Genomic DNA, 18078 nt, shown 5'->3' with positions numbered 1-18078 from the left:
GGCAAACCTTAAGAGACTCTTAAATACAGAGAAAAACTGAGCACTGCTTGAGGGGAGGGGAAGGGGGCATGGAAGAAATGGATGTTGGGCATTAAGGAGGGCACTTGGATTCCACTCCTGAAACCAATACTACACTGCATGTTAACTAACTTGAATCTACATAAATAAATTTTAAAAAGAAAATGGATTCAGCTCAATGGCACAGAATCTTCTCCAACAGCTACTTGAACAAACTACCTTAACACCAGTTTTATCATTAAAATGCTATGAACCATGATCATATCCTAATAATCCATGGCTCAAGAAAATGGAAACTTCATGTCTTGCAAACATGACTTCAGTATCCTAAATTTCCAAACTTTCTGACACAATGACTAAGACTTAAGCAGTAGGCTTCAAAGTGCCAACAAATGTCACAGTTTCTTTGCAAAGTGAATTCAGAATCTGCTTGCTACTGAAAAAAAGCCTCCCACTTTGAGAACTTCCAGAATTTGTGATAAAGGACAATGTTTCCCGTTGAGAACCCTGACCTCAAAGACAAAAGGAGAATTCAAAAGAGCAGGATCAGATGCTTGTATATCAATATAAACAAACTGATTATTTCAATGAACACTGAGCAAATAATCCCACTGCAATTTGAAAAGAAGGGAAATCGCCTCTACTTACTAAGCAAGTATGAAATCTATGAATCTGATACACAGAATCCCTTTAATACAGAATAGGGACACCAAGTGTTCTAAAGAAGACAAGATACTCCAAAGAATAAGAAGAACAAAGATCAGGGCTGTAGAAGACGAGCAGCTGACTTAAACGCGTGAAACTTCTTTCTACAAAGCATTCAGACTGCCAAAGGCTCGCCTTGCACGAGCGGGGACTCCAGGGCAACTACACTCAGTCGGAATTGGTGTTCCCTCCCTAATACCTATCTCACAAAAATGTTGCTGTTACACAGCAAAAAGAAATAGTAGCAAGTCAAGTTGTGTGTTTCCAATATCAGATTTGGAGTGAGAAGATCATGGTAATGGGGAGACCAAGCCTTAGAATGTAATGGAAAGTGAAGCGTTCCCCTTTATTCTTCAGTGTTATTTTCCAAACAACGGAGTCTTTACTTGAAAGGCTCCCCTTGTTTTTCCTAAAGAGAACTGTGAAGTAGATAGGTCCCTCCTGTCTCCGTCTTATAGTAAAAGCATCCAGGATTTGTTTTTCATTCCTTGTCCTCCTCAGAATTTCCACATCAATTGTAAAGCATGTTGAACGCTTGAAGTGTTGCACAGATTGTTATTACCACACATTATACTTCAAGAAACAGGAAATACTATTGATGAACCTAAAACACTACTTAATTCTGATTTTCTTTAAGACCATGTTTCTTATTAATTTTAGCAATGTAAATTCTCCTGTCAATCTCATTCTATATTAATGCCAGACATATAACCTTTATCACTGTATAAATCTCTTGAAAAGACGTAAAGTGGAGGAAAGCAGGCAGTAGCCATGCAACCCTTTTTTTTTTTTTTTTCCAGTTAGGCCTGTGAGCTGACCTGCTATATACACCCAGAGAACTTGAGTCCAGACTCTTCTGGCAGAGCACTAGAAAACATAAGGCCCTTCAAAACTTTCAGTGCGATAAAAGTTTAGGTCCCAATCAATTCAGCAAAACTACCTAATAATTCTTTTGAAGTAGAGGATATTTTAAAGCTTACCTTAACAAGGTCTGAGAAAAGTATTTCAGGGTGTTTGCAATATCTGTTCCTGAAGGTACAGGATAAATGTTGTGAAGAACCCGGTTATGATATTCCTGTAAGTACCGGATCTTGGAAGCAACTAGATAAAAGCAAAACAAAAAAAAAAAAAAAAAAAGAAAAATTATCTTGTAATATGCATTAGGTACACAGCTTGTTGGGTTTTCTTTTAATGATTAGACACAGGAATTTAATTAGTATTTTAAGGAAAATATGCTGAATTTTATTGGAATTCCATGATAGAAACAATTTAAAAGATCTTTAATTTCTTATAATTGTATCCAGCACACAATTTTTTTTTAAGTTATCTGGCTTAATATCCTATTCACAAATCTTCCATAACTTTTTTTATCACTAAGAAAGGCAATGCTCCAAATCATTGTATAATCACCCCCAAGTTAGCTTATTATCAAAATAATAATAGATATAAATCTCTGCCACCAGAGAATTATATTTAAGATTGCTTAACTAAAACTGAAGGAGAAAACTCAAAGGTCTTTCAGCAATACTCCAAAAATCCTGAAATATAGGGAGTCCGTTGCACAATGGCATCAGTCAAAATCAGATTTTTAACTCAATGTGATCATAAAAGCACGTAGTGTGTTTACTGAATGTTTGAACTGTGAGAATACGTTAAGAGGAGAGTAACTTGGTGAGTGTTGAGTAAGAATATAATGACTGGATAGTAATAAAAATATGAAAAATAAATGTCACATTTTTCCTTCCAAGGAGTTTCATAAATTAGAAAACTTCCTAATAGCTTTTCTGAGCAGAGCTGCTCAGATCTTCTCAAGATGCAGGAGGGACTCAGTGGGCTTGTTTACCCTCCTAGACCTACCTGGAGTCACCAGCATTGTCCACATTCCTGACCTGACCTTTGACCTGGCTGCAGTGAATGGCCCAGTGCTAGTCATTCCTCTTTGCAAATCCCAAGGGGCCATGGTGATCACCGTCTCTCAGGTCTCCTCTTCCACAGAGCTCTCAACACTGTCCATTTGTCCTTTCAATCTTTAAGGCTACCAAGGGAGCCTTTTAGGTGGTATGGCTCACTGTCAGCAGTTAACAGAAGACATATCAAGTCCTGGAGAAGCAAGGTCTTGCTGTTCCCAACAGCCCATGGAAACAAACTCCTGGATGCAATTCTAACTGAAATGCTGGCGTAAGCAACTTAAAAAAAGTCATATGCTTTTGACAGGCGAAGAATCACAGAATGATGAAATAGAACTGGAGGGACCTTAGCGACCTTTTCTCATAACCATTTCATTTTAAAGATAGGGAAAATGAGGCACATAGGTAGTCAATGGCAGAGGTAGACCAGAATTTATACCCTTAGTTCCCAACCTGTGTTCCTTCCACTAGGACATACTTTAGATTACGAATCTGAAATGAAGTCAATATGCAGATAGTGGGTGTTTGTTGCATGATATCAAAGCAATTTTTAGCTGCTATTTGGTTAACCATTGATTCTAAATCCCACACATACCATTGATCAAATTTGCCTTTCCTCCCCCCTACTACCTGCACTAATCCCATAATATGGTTATCATTTCCCACAAAAAGAAGTCTAGATTGCAGATAATAATACCTTGAGTTTGTATAGCATATCACCTCTGAAGAAAGCAACAAGTTTATAGCCGTTGTCTCAATGAACCCCATAAATGTTTGGTTGTAAATAACTGTTTTCCTGAGATGAGGTAAAAAGAAGGGATACTTGAAAATGTTTCAATTACATAATCTACAAAAACCCACTTTCTTCTCAGTGTTTTTGATCTGCTGTTAACCACCTTTGAAAAAAAAAATCACATTACTGGGAACCTCCTCACCCATTAATACATAGTTCCAAGTCCCAAATATTTGAGGTATGTTCTAGCTAGCATATGTTCTCAGCTCACCTACCACCACAGGAGTGCTCTGTTACTGTGATTTTTCACAAGCTTTAATATTCAGCAGGTTTCTGTCAAGTATTTCAGGGACACCATTAACCATCCTATCACCTAAAAAAAGGTGTTGATGGTGTCAACTGTGGACAATAAACTCATGGGAAGAGAAAAGCCATAGATCCCAAACTCGATGTTTGCTTGTAATTCAAGAGCTACAAAACCATCACTACACAACAAAAATAAGCATTTAGAACCACGGGTGAAATGAATGGATATTCTTTTTATAGTTCCTTTTGTTAAAATGCAGCAACGGCTCCTTTCAACAGGTATCCAAACATGCAAGGGAAAGCAGAGACAAGAATCACTCCCTTCTTTGAGAAGTGATTTTAATATTTTACAGATGTCACATTGCATTGTCTTTATTTACTTACCTGTTTATGTTTTGTATATCAGGTTGTACGTTTCTTGAGGGCAGAAACTGTATCTTACTCCTGTCTCTATACCAAGCCTAACACACTGCCTGACACTCAGTAAAAACTCAATATATTTGCAGGATAAATGAACAAATGAATTATTACCTTAATAATACCCCTTACCAATTGGGGGCTTTTTTTTTTTTTGCATATATACATCTGTGACTCCCACACTAGATTGTTGACTGTTTTTACCCTAGTGCCGGACATCTAGTAGATACTCAATAAATAACTGATGAGTGAAGATGATAACAGGGAAGAAAGAAAGAGGGGGAGAGAAAGAAGCACAAAGAGAGTGGTGAGTAATCATGAAAGACAACTTGTAGAACCTGTTGGAAAATGTTCAAGCTAAATTCTGCATTGGTGAAATGCAACAAAATCTTAGCAATCACAGATTTATTTAACTTTCATGTTTTCAACTATTTGAGAACATCCAGAAAGGTCCCTGACATCAGTAATGTGTAATTATGCTGAGGATGTGAACAGAATGCATTTACATTTCAACTTTGTACACAAAAAAAATGGTCATGTAGCTGGTTAGTAAGCCTATGTGAGCAACCAGCAGCCTCGCTGCAGCACTGAGTTCTTACTCTTTACTCCAATCATTTACCAGAATATTGCTATAGAACCTCAGATAATTGAGATATAAACAAACGATCTCCAAGCTCAACTGACTGTAAGACTGTAAGACTACCTTTTTTGTAGTAAGCTCCTATCCACCCTCTTCAATCACTGTTTCATCCCTCTCCACGTTCTTCAAAGCTCCCCCACACCTACTCTTTTCCTTACAGTTTTAAGGAAACAGAAGTCATCTGTTACAGACTGCATTGTGCCCCCCCCCCCAAACACATAGGTTGAAGGCTTGATGTCAAAATGTGACTATTTGGAAATAAGGCCTTTAAAGTGGTGAGTAAGTAAAAATTAGACCCTTGGAGTAGGCTTTGATCCAGTCTGACAAGTGCCCTTATAAAGAGAGGACATTAGGACACAGGAGAGACACCAGGGATACATGTGCACAGAGAAAAGGCCATGTGAGGACAGGGAGACAGTAGCCATCTGCAAGCCAAGGAGACGGGCCTCGGGAGAAACCAAACCTGCCGACACCTTGATCTTGGACTTCTGGCCCCCAGGACAGTGAGAAAATTAATTTCTGTTGTTTACACCACCTGGTTTGTGGGAATTTGTGATGGCAACCCTAGGAAACCAACTAATACACCACCATAGAGGAAATCCTCCAATAGTATAAGCCAGAGCTAAGGGTCTAAGCTCTGAAATCAAACACTTCTGGATTAAGACTTTGGTTCTACTTCTACTTAACTCCTGTTTCCTCATCTGTAAAATAGGGATAATCATACCAACTTCATGGGATTACTGTGAATATTAATCACTTACTGTGCCAACCACTTAGCATAGTACCTAGTACAAACTCAACACAGAGTAGACAGCAAAGCCTACTTGCATCTCCTTTCTTTTTCCAATCAAACATAATCAATCAGACCACTAGTACTCTCCCTCCCACTAAGTCATGGCCATAAGCATCCAAATAAACTCTAGAATCTCCCTTGTTAAAGGGAAACAAAAACTCTCTCCCTTGACCTGACATTCCCCTCCAGCACTGGCCTCTCTCTTCAGAGCCAAGATTATAAAGAGTTGTGTACACTCTCTCATTTCTCCATCACTTCCAATTCTTGGACTCACTCCTGTCAGGCTTCCACCACCACCACTGCCCTGAATCCCCCTTTCCCACCATCATCTGGAGCCCATTGCCACATCCAATGGGCACTTTACCATCATCATTTTCCTGGATGTTTTAGCCCATTCCATACAGCCAATCCCTTCCTCCTTGATACACCCCCATGGGCTTCCCAGCAACCCCACATTCTAGTCTTCCCCCTTACTGCTCCAGTGCAGCCCCTCACTGAGCTCCACTACTTCCTCCATTACTTGATGTTTAATGTGAGAATTCCCCAGGGCTCAGGCCTAGATTCTCTGTTCCTCTGTCTCCATATTCTATCCACAGGCAACCCCACCCATCCATAGAGCCTGCAGCACGATCTATGCCAACTACTCTTAAATTTGTATCTCCATCCCAGATGGGTAGCTCTTCTGAGTAACATACCTCATCAATTCAATTTCTCTACTTAGGAATCTTACAGATATCACAAAGGCAAACATGTTCCACACTGAACACTTATCTCACCCTTTACCCCCCCCCCAAAAAAAACCTATTCCACCATCTATACAATCTACTAAGTCACTCCAACAAAGTATTCTGAGAATCATCCTGACAGCTCCTTTTCCCTCTCTCTCACACCCTTAATCCAACTTGTCACTAAATCCTGTCAATGGATAATATATACCTCCAAAATATACCTCCAATCTGTCTTCTGTTCTTTATCTTCGTGATCATTACTGGGCACCATCACCTCCCCATCAATTGTGAAAGCCCCTTATTCATCTTCCTGGTTCTCTCTTGCCTCTCTCCAGCTCTTTCTCCTCAGAGCAGTCAAAGAGATTTTTCTAAAATATAAACTATCTCAGGGGCACCTGGGTGGCTCAGTCAGCTAAGCATCTGACTCTTGATTTCAGCTCAAACACTTCAGCTCAGGTCATGATCTCGCAGTTTGTAAGTTTGAGCCCTTCATCAGGCTCTGTGCTGACAGTGCAGAGCCTGCTTGGGATTCTCTCTGCCCCACCCCCATGCACTCACGTGTATGTACACACACACACACACTCTCTTTCTCTCTCAACATAAATAAACTTTAAATAAATAAATAAATAAATAAATAAATAAATAAATAAATAAACAAACTATTTCATGCAAACCCTTCAGTGGCTTCCCATTGCCCTCAGAACAAAATCTAAAATCCTTAACATATTATACCAGGTCCCTGCCTACCTTCCAACTTTGCATCATACCTTAACAGTCAGACATACTGGCTCTTGCTCCAGTTTTTTGAAATGGCAAAGCTACTTTTTGCCTAAAAACCTTTATATGTACTTGTCCCTCTTCCTGCAATGCTTTTCTCTCCATGTTTGTCTGGCTAACTACTACTTCTACTTCAAGGCTGACTTAAAATATAACTTCCTAATGGAGGTCTTCTCTGACTTCCCTGTCTAAACTGATTCCCTTTCCTCCACCTTCATTTTGCTCTGTCATCATACCCTATGCTTTTTTTTTCCCCATAGTTAACACAATTTTTAACATATATTTTGGTGATTTTTTTATTGTCTCTTCCAAATGGACAATAGGCTCCAAGAACTAGGTCTTTTGTTCTCCATTATATATCCCTGAGTGCCCAAGGAATGCTGAATTTGCTGGGTCCCAGAAAAGGTGAAAGGAAAGAAGGGAGGGAGAGGGACAGTGGGTTTTCCCAGTGGTTAAACTCTATTTCTTTATGAAAATAGCCAAGAAAGCCAACTGTTAAAGCTGTGACAAAAATAAAGAAAACACAGAAAGGAATCTGAGAAAGTGATGAATTTTATCCAGGTGTATGCAAGTCTAATCTCTGCTCTGTTCCTAGCCCCACCATTTGCTAGAAGCTTTGCTACATGTGGAGAGAAACATCCACAAGGACAAAATTCAGGCATTCATTTTAGGCATGTACAAATACTTCAACAAAATTAAGATCATATAGTACATAAGTTTTAAATCATTTTTTCTTTAAATCTTAAGTATTTTCCTATGTCACTAAGTATTTTTAATAACAACCCATTCCTATTTTTAAATTTGTATCAATCTATGCTTATTACCATAAAAGTAAAAAATTCAATGAAGAAATAAAAATTAACTAAAGGCGCCCTATTCAGAGATAACTATACTTAACATTCTGGTGTATTATCCTTCCAGGAAATTTTCTTTGCATAAACTCAATTTACAAAATTGGGAGTATTCTGTAGCTTTAGAATCTGTTTTCCTCACTTTCTATATCAGAAATACATTCCTACATCATCACTTTAATGTAAGTACATTTTATTTACGTAAGTAAATTGTAATTTATGTCACCGATCATCTATCTGTGAGATTTGGGGTTATTTTTCATTATTCTATTCAATGCTGCAAAGAATATCCTTTCAAACATGTGCACACATCTTCAGCTATCTCCTTAGAATACATTTTTAGTCACAGAATTGCTGACTCAGACAAGAAATACTCATTTTAAAGCTTTTCATAGGAATTAAGACATTTTCCTTCAGAAGGACTGTTTCTGTTTATATACCAGTCATGCACATATGAATAATAATGAACAATGTTTATTGAATGTCCACTATTTATCAGGTGCTCCATACACATTATTTTTTAATCTTCACAATAATATTATGGAGTGATTATTATCATTTCCATTTAATGTTGACTAAACCAGGGTGCTTGGATGCCTCAGTCAGTTAGGCATCCAATTCTTGATTTTGGCTAAGGTCATGATCTCACACTTTGTGAGTTTGAGCCCCAGGTCAGGCTCTGCACTGACAGTGTAGAGACTGCTTCAGATTCTCTGTCTCCCTCTCTGTCTGCCCCTCCCCTGCTCATGCTCTCTCTCTCTCTCTTAAAAATAAATAAACATTAGGGGCGCCTGGGTGGCGCAGTCGGTTGGGCGTCCGACTTCAGCCAGGTCACGATCTCGCGGTCCGTGAGTTCGAGCCCCGCGTCGGGCTCTGGGCTGATGGCTCGGAGCCTGGAGCCTGTTTCCGATTCTGTGTCTCCCTCTCTCTCTGCCCCTCTCCCGTTCATGCTCTGTCTCTCTCTGTCCCAAAAATAAAAATAAACGTTGAAAAAAAAAAAATTTAAAAAAAATAAATAAATAAATAAATAAATAAACATTAAAAACAAATAAATAAGGTTGAATAAACCAAAGCTCAAGCATAACTGACTCACCCAAAACACAAAACTAGTAAGTGGCAGATAGTTTCCTGGCTAGAAGCCAGGCTTCTCCTTCAGGCCACACTGTTCTTTAATTATTCTTACGAGCTTAATAATATTTAATTTCATGATATGGAAGGAAATATTGATATTTCCCCTATTTCACTATTTGAGGATTGTGTTGTTTCCAGTATTTCATTGAGGAACACTGCAGTGAGCAGATGAAATATTAAAACTAAATGAGTTTTACTTTTGTTTTTAGAAAACACAAACTGATACTTGTTTACTTCATTGGTACCACAATTTTCTTCTTGAAAAATCAAATCCTGTTAATCCTTCAAGGCCCATCTTAAGAGTCACACCATTCATGACTGGTTGACTCTAGACATTCTGGTTGACTCTAGACATTATCACCATCTCCCTTTTCTGCCTGACTGCTCAGAGCACTCATTATCTGCCTCAAAAATTTTGTCACTTCATTATATAAATTTATCACTGATAATAAACTGGTCCAGATGGTTCTAAATTAGTTTCATGTTTGCAAATATAGTAACCCTAACAATACCTTAATACCTTTGAGGATATAACTGTCTTATATACCATTTGTAATTCCCTTAGAATTTGTCACAATGCTAGGTACATAAGAGATGGTTAAAATGTTTAACACATTTCATCTTTAAAATGTGATGTGATGTTTAACACAGCGGTTAAAATGAATTAAAGTTTAAATGTCACCTTTGTTATATCCTATTAATACTCTCTGAATAAATTCTTTAAAACGCTAATGACATTTATGCAAATAAATACTTTCTAGATAAAAATGTGTTAGTAGAAAATGTAAATAGTGGAGGTTTACTCAGTTTTCCTGTGTCTCTTGTGTGAACACAGAACATAAGAATGCAGCCCAGCTGATATCTTGATTGTAGCTGGTGAGACTGAAGCAGAGAACATAGCTTCACCACATGAAGACTCCTTAAAAACTCAAACTGTGAGCTTCCTTCAACAAGCAAACCAAAATGTACCTAGGATCTAGCTTCGTTTACTTTTTTGTTTTGTTTTTAATTTCTAATTCTTATTTTTTTATTTTATTAATTTTTTTCTTCCTCCAATATGACAAAATGAAGGAATTCACCCCAAAATAAAGAACAGGAAGAAATGACAGACAGGGCTTAATCAACACAGATATAAGCAAGATGTCTGAACTAGAATTTAGAACCACGATAATAAGAATACTAGCTAGGGTTGAAAAAAGCATAGAATCCCTTTCTGTGGAGGTAAAAGAAATAAAATCTAGTCAGGACGAAATTAAAAATGCTATAACCAAGAAGCAATCTTGAATGGATGTCGTGATGGCAAGGATGGACAAAGCAGAGCAGCGAATCAGCGATATAGAATATAAAATTATGGAGAATAATTAAGCAAAAAAAAGAGGGAAACAAAGGCAAAAGAACATGACACAAGACTTGGAGAACTCATGACTATTAAAAAGGAATAACATCCAAATCGTAGGAGGCCCAGAAGATGAAGAGAGGAAATGGAACAGAAGGTTTATGTGAGCAAATTATAACAGAAAACTGCCAATCTGGGGGAGGACACAGACATCAAAATCCAAGAGGCACAGAGAACTCCCATTAGACTGAACAAAAACCAACCATCAACAAGGCATATCATAGTCAAATTCACAAAACACACAGACAGGAAAGGAAAGAATTAGGAAAGCAGCAAGGAAAAAAAGTCCTTAACCTATAAGGACGACAGATCAGGTTCACAGCAGACCTATCCACAGAAACTTGGCAGGCCCAAAGGAGTGGCTGGATATATTCAATGTGCTGAATCAGAAAAACATGCAGCCAAGAATTCTTTATCCAGCAAGGCTGTCATTCAAAATAGAAGGAAAGATAAAGAATTTCCCAGATAAACAAAAACTAAAGGAGTTCATGAGCACTACGCCAGTCCTGAAGAAATCTTCAGGGGGACTCTTTGAGTGGAGAAAAGACAAAAGAAAACCAAAAAGACCAAAAGCAACAAAGACTAGGAAGGACTGGAGAACATGACCAGAAACACCAACTCTACAGGCAACGCAATGGCACTAAATTCATATCTTTCAGAATTCACTCTAAATGTCAATGGACTAGATGCTCCAATCAAAAGACATAGGGTATCAGAATGGATAACAAAGTAAGACCCATCTGCATGCTCCTTACAAGAGACTCATTTTAGACCTAAAGACACCTGCAGATTGAAAGGGATGGAGAACCATTTATCATGCTAATGGCTGTCAAAAGAAAGCTAGAGTAGCCATATTTATATCAGACCAACTAGATTTTAGAATAAAGACTGTAACAAGAGATGAATAAGGGCATTATATCATAATTAAGGGGTCTATCCATCAAGAAGATCTAACAATTGTAAATATTTATGCCCCCAACATGGACGCACAAATATATAAATAAAATAATTACAAACATAAAGAAACTCATTGATAATACTACCAGAATAATAGGGGACTTCAACACCCCACTTACAACAATGGACAGATCATGTAAACAGAAAATCAACAAGGAAACAATGGCTTTGAATGACACATTGGACTGGTGGACTTAACAGATATATTCAGAACATTTCATCCTAAAACAGCAGAATACACATTCTTCTCAAGTGCACATAGAACATTCTCCAGAATACATCACAGACTGGGTCACAAACCAGCCCTCAACAAGTACAAAAAGATTGAGGTCATACCTTGCATATTTTCAGACCACAACACTTTGAAACTCAAAATCAACCACATGAAAGAATTTGGAAAGATCATGAATACTTGGAGATTAAAGAACATCCCACTAAAGAATGAATGGGTTAACCAAAAAATTAAAAAGGAAATCTAAAAGTACATGGAAGCCAATGAAAATGATAACACCACAGCACAAAACCTCTGGGACACAGCAAAGGCAGTCATAAGAGGGAAGTATATAGCAATCCAGGCCTTACTAAAGAAGGAATAAATGTCTCAAATACACAACCTAACGCTGTACCTAAAAGAGCTGGGGAAAGGACAGCAAATAAAGCCCAAAACCAGCAGAAGAAGGGAAATAATAAAGATTAGAGAAGAAATTAATGATATCGAGATAAAAGAAAAATGTCAATGAAACCAGGAGCTGCTTCTTTAAAAGAATTAACAAAATTGGTAAACTCTAGCCAGATCGATCAAAAAGAAAAAGGACCCAAATAAAAAAAAATCAAGAATGAAAGAGGAGAGATTACAACCAACACTACAGAAATACAAACAATAATAAAGGAATATTATGAGCCATTATATGCCAACAAATTGGGCAATCTGGAGGAAATGGACAAATTCCTAGAAACATATAAACTACCAAAACTGAAACAGGAAGAAATAGAAAATTTGAACAGACCCATAACCAGTAAAGAAATTGAATCACTAATCATAATTGTCCCAACAAACAAGAATTCAGGGCTGGATGGCTTCCAGGGGAATTCTACCAAACATTTGAAGAAGAGTTAACACCTATTCTTTTGAAGCTGTTCCAAAAATAGAAATGGAAGGAAAACTTCCAAAGTTGTTCTACAAGGCTAGCATTACCTTGATTCCAAAACCAGACAAAGACCTCACTAAAAAGGAGAACTACAGACTAATTTCCCTGATGAACATGGATGCAAAAATTCTCAACAAGATACTAGCAAACTGGATCCAACAATACACTAAATACGTTCACCACAAACAAGTGGGATTCATTCCTGGGCTTCAGGGCTAGTTTGATATATGAAAATCAATCAGTGTGATACATTACATTAATAAAAGAAAGGATAAGGGCCACATGATCCTCTCAATAGATGCAGAAAAAGGCATTTGACAAAATACAGCATCCTTTCTCAATAAAAACCCTCCGGAAAGTCGGGATAGAAGGATCAAACCTCAAGATCATAAAGGCCATATCTGAAAGACCCACAGCTAATAATAAGGAAGACACTTGTTGGGATGAGCACTGGGTGTTACTTGTAAGTGATGAGTCACTAAATTCTATTCCTGAAATTATTATTATACTATATGTTAACTAACTTGGATTTAAATTTTAAAAAATAACAAAGGCTTAAAAAATGTAAATAGTGCAGAAATTTTTTCGTAATTTATCTTCCTCCCATCTCTCATATTTTCCTCCCAACTCCAAATAATCATTTCCCTTGATATATTCCAAAATATTTATAGGTTCTTCATTATCATTTGCAAAATTTACTCATTTTTTCTTCAAGTGGACCACTCATTTTCCTTCTCATGACTTGAACCCTAAACATTCTGGGTAACTGTCTTGGAGTTGTCACAATGTCCTGCAGACAGCTCTGAGATGCAGTGTGAGTTCCCACCTACACCAATGTGTGACCTCAAGCAAGTCACTTAATATCTCTGAGCCTCAGGGGTTCTTGTTTGTTTTGATTTGTTCTGTTCTGGTTTTGCCAAATGAGAAATTAAAATAGTATTTCCCCCATATTCTTTATAAGCTGGTTATTAATGTTATAGACTTGAAAGCATATACCCTAATTCCATCTTAATTTTTATTGGTTTCTTCTGCTGCTACGTAAAGTCCAAGACTTTGTGGATTTGCTGTCATTGTTCCCTTTTAAACTATTCATCTTCTTTTCAGCTAAGCTTTCACTGAGAAATGATAGACATAAATAAAGAGGCCTGGACATACTTTACAAATTTGGAGTACTATAAATATTTACCACAATGGTTGAAGTAAAAAAGTATGCCTCATACCTTTTTCATTTCTTCTCATAATTAGAGGATCAGTAAAGAATCAGACATCCTTCTTAATCGCCTTGCATATCTTAAGAGATGACTTTTTTGTCTCCCAGGTCCTTAAGATTCTACTTTTTTTAAAAATTTTTTAATTACATTTATTTATCTTTGAGAGACAGAGTGAGACACAGCACAAGTGGGGTAGGGGCAGAGAGAGAAGGAGACACAGAATCCAAAGCAGGCTCCAGGCTCTGAGCTGTCAGCACAGAGCCCAACGCAGGGCTCGAACCCACAACCGTGAGATCATGACCTGAGCTGAAGTCAGACACTTAACCAACAGAGCCACCCAGGCGCCCCATTAAGATTCTACTTGTTGGTCCAATTGGTTCTATCTAGAAATCAGCTCTAAAATCTACTCTCTTCTCTAACTGCACTGACATCACCTTAATTTAAGCCTGCAAAAGCTCTTTCCGAGATTATTGCTGTGATATCCAGACTGAAACCCTTAAGATCCCTTTTTCACAAGATCTTCCAGAGTGATGGTTCTAAAATGCAAATAGTCCTCATTTCCTGCTGGTTGAAATCCAAGCAATTAGCTAGAAGAGTCCAACATGAACAGATCCCTGTTCATCTGTCAAGCTTCAACTGTCTCTTCCATATGTATCACAGTGTAGCCATAATGACTTGCAAAAATCCCAATTCATATTGCTCTTACCCTTCCATAGTTTTGTACACTATTGTCTCTGCAGGAATGCAATCCATACTTGTCTGCCTGGCCAACTCCTAATAATTCTTCAAAGCTCAGTTGTAACCACTTCCGCTATAGATAACTAACCCACCCTACCACAAGATACATCTCTTTGGTGCTTTCATAGCACACAAGGCTTCCCTCTATCACAGCACTTACCACTATATTCTATAATCATTAACTCATTCACTGTCTCCTCACTAGGCTATCAGGTCCTTGAGATCAGAAACTGTCTCTTTCATTTTTGCATTCCCAGAATTTAGTAAGTATCTGGTTCTAAATAAACGTCTGATGAACAAGAATGAATGAATGAATTCATATATCACATGATTCTTGGTAGCAAAGCTGTTTCAAGTTTATATGCCTTTCATGGGCTGGTTTTGGATCTTGGATATGACACTAATTCTCTCTACCTCTTTTTCCTATTTCTTGTAGGAAGGACAATTTATATCACAAGAACTACTGTATCACCTTCTTCCACAGTCCCCAGTTCCACCATTAGCCATCTTGGGGATCTGGTTGAAAGTTGACTAAAGGGCTGAGGATGGACTTGTGTCTACACAGATGGAGAGAGAGAGCAAAAAATTACCTACTCCAAGAGTCAAGAGGAACAGACAGAAAGCCCCGCTCTAAAAATTTAACTGTGTGAGAAACCAGGCATGACCTTATAGTCATAGGACAATATGTGCCCCATTCTCACCTGACCAGCTCAAGGAACAGAATCAGGGCAGAGGAATATAAACAGTCCTTATCCTCTGAGTCAGTCTCAACTGAAGACTAGAGCTATGTACCCCCAGGTTCAGGAAAGTGAGGTACTCTCCATTGAAGCATACCCTTAGGAAGGATAATTGGCAAAAATAATTTCAGGAGAAGTAGAAAATATACAGGGCTTGGCACAGCTAAAATTGGTCCTAATCTATTCAGAATAAATTAGGGTCACTTCCTCCACTACACAAGGACCATAGAGAACTTCTGAGAGCAGAGGTGCCAAACTACCCCATTTGAAGACACAACTTGAAGCTCTGATATTGGTAAAGAAGTCAAGCTGAGGGAACTTTGGTTGGGAATAAGGCTCTACCAACAGACCAGAATTTAGAGTCTTGTCTACTGCCCACTGAGCCTAAATTCAGCTCGTTGCACTTGAAAGTCCTCCTTGTATTTAATGTCTGTCTATCCTTTATTTTCATGTGGAGTTTGGGGTGATGGAGTTAGGTTTTGGTCTTTTTATTTGTTTACTTTTTACTATGGAAACTGTCAATACGTAATAGTAGAAAGAAAAGTAAAACAAAGCCTTGTACCCAACACTACACTATCACATTTGTTTTTTCATCAGACTATGCCACTTATAAATACTTTAATATAATCTCCAACTAATAAAGACACATATAATTGAATACTACTACCACACCCAATAAAATTCACAAATAAATCTCTTAATATCAGGGGTCAAACAAGATTTGCAAGGGGCATTTCACGAATTGCATCTGCATCCCTTCATCATTCACTTCTGGTATCACAACTTCATTATGCACTCACCAGGCTCCTAAGGAGGCTCTAGAACACAGAGAGTTTGGGCCTGTGGTCTCATCTGCATTTCTGCCCCACATACCAGCTCCTCCAAGCCTCTCAGTATTTATTTCATTATATACCTGTAATTGTCTGCAGCTACAAAACACATCTCAACCCTGTTCCTTACATCACCTCCAACAACTGGAGCTTTTCACACACAAAAAGTTCCATTTTATAGACAGAAAGACGGAGGAACCAAGAGTTAAAAGCAGAAAGACTGGGGTCAGCTAAACTAAAACCTAGCTGTCAGTTGAATTCAGGCTCTTCTACTTACTGACTATGAGAACTTGGGTAAAGTAATGAACTTCTATGAGCCTCAATTTCCTCACCTATAAAATGGGGATAATGATATCTGTCTCACAAGGTTGCCACAAGGGTTTTTAAATATTACATTAATAAACTACTTAGCACAATTACTGGCACATAGCAGACAATAAATTGCAACTATAATTAGCAGCCACACGTGGGATCTTTCTCCTTTCCCTTTCCCAGTCCAAAACTCTGAACCTTAAAAAGGAATAATCTGTGGAGTAAGGAAAACACAGCAGTGATATTTCATCAACAAAATTAAGCATAACCTCCTACACACACACATACACACACACACACACACACACACACACACACACAATCTACTACTGCATTTGGTACTAAAATCTAGTTTTATATTCAGAGACCTATCATTTTTAAAGAATAAAAAACAAATATAGCTAATAATAAAGACATTCCAAAGTGGAGATGTGAGGAGAACAATTGTTTGGGAGGTCTAGCAAGAAACCAAAGCTCTTTGCAAATCCTTGATCAAAGGATGATCCTTCTTTGAGGAAGGTCATCCTCTTCAAATGAAAGCAAAACCTCATAAAAAATACAAACGAAGAGTGATGGAAAAGGATACACCTATTTAGAGAGCTAAAAGAGTCAAATCTCCCTTGAAAAGCAAAAAAAATTCAAATGTCACAAATTTCATTGTTAATTCATCCAAATATTCATATACTTACATATATGTTCCTCAGTGGGTTTTAGTTCCAGGTGGCAAACATTACCTGGAACTTTCAGCAGACAGGGTAGATCAGCAAAGAACACTCCTGTTCTTTGGCAAGTGAGGCCAATACCATCAACATCATTACATTGTGTATCATTACATTCTCATCATCAATTACATTTGTATAGCCATTTACATTTTTTAAAGCACTTCCACATACATTATTCAGTTACGTTTCTGTGCAGTTAACTTTTAAGAAACACTCTAAGTCAGGAGTTGAAGGGAATTTTAGATATCAAGTAAAAGTTAGGCAACAAAGGGAAAGGAAAAAATATCAATATTCTTATTCATTAGATATTGATTGAACACTCACTATGTGCGAGGAACTTTGAACTGTGAATAAATCAACAATTAGAAAGACATAATCATCGTCTTATGGGTCACAATAATCCCAATAATAATTCTAAATTCTGAGTATTTACTTTGTGTCATAAACACAAAAACAATAGTATTACTATTATTATTCCCATATTACCAATGAGAAAAACCAAAGCTCTGGAGGTTAACTTGCCAAAGGTCACATAGGAAATAAATGATAGAGCCACTTTCTGACATGTCACCTATAAAGAGAAACAACTGAACTAGTTGTAGCCCACCATACATTTTTCAGCACTTTTTTTTTTAATTTTTTTTTCAACATTTATTTATTTTTTGGGGACAGAGAGAGACAGAGCATGAGCGGGGGAGGGGCAGAGAGAGAGGGAGACACAGAATCGGAAACAGGCTCCAGGCTCTGAGCCATCAGCCCAGAGCCCGACGCGGGGCTTGAACTCACGGACCGCGAGATCGTGACCTGGCTGAAGTCGGACACTTAACCGACTGCGCCACCCAGGCGCCCCTTTCAGCACTTTTTTAAGAAAACACATAGATACATAAAATCACCCAGTGCTTTCATGCATGAATTAGTGAGACCTAACCACTTGCCAAGTAGAAAATGTCTTAACATGGAAACACTGCATTTGCCAGAGATGGGGCACTTGTAATAAAGAAAAGGGAAAAAGCAATGTATT

At 37.8% G+C, this 18078-nt stretch overlaps 1 protein-coding gene across 23 annotated transcripts in view; it reads right to left on the bottom strand.

The window, feature by feature from the left end:
- The window catches only part of UNC79 (unc-79 subunit of NALCN channel complex), a 280616-nt gene that overhangs the window by 224657 nt on the left and 37881 nt on the right, over positions 1–18078 (bottom strand). For 5 of the 23 annotated variants that reach the window (XM_040478088.1, XM_040478100.1, XM_040478089.1 and 2 more), the window contains exons 1-2: positions 2581–2994; positions 1704–1824 (exon numbers count right to left, since the gene is read on the bottom strand). The exons of 1 other annotated variant lie outside the window; for it this stretch is intronic. In XM_040478088.1, the coding sequence (XP_040334022.1) occupies positions 1704–1824; positions 2581–2683 (224 nt within the window). In that variant the 5' untranslated portion in view covers positions 2684–2994. Of the gene's footprint in view, positions 1–1703; positions 1825–2580; positions 3001–18078 lie in introns of those variants that run through there. 17 more of the 23 variants (XM_040478108.1, XM_040478092.1, XM_040478111.1 and 14 more) reach the window with 9 other exon arrangements.

Source organism: Herpailurus yagouaroundi, unplaced genomic scaffold, assembly GCF_014898765.1.
Source record: "Herpailurus yagouaroundi ecotype Mexico unplaced genomic scaffold, PumYag 141, whole genome shotgun sequence".
In the NCBI taxonomy this organism is placed as follows: Eukaryota; Metazoa; Chordata; class Mammalia; order Carnivora; family Felidae; genus Herpailurus; species Herpailurus yagouaroundi.
This window is presented reverse-complemented; position numbering and strand designations above follow the sequence as displayed.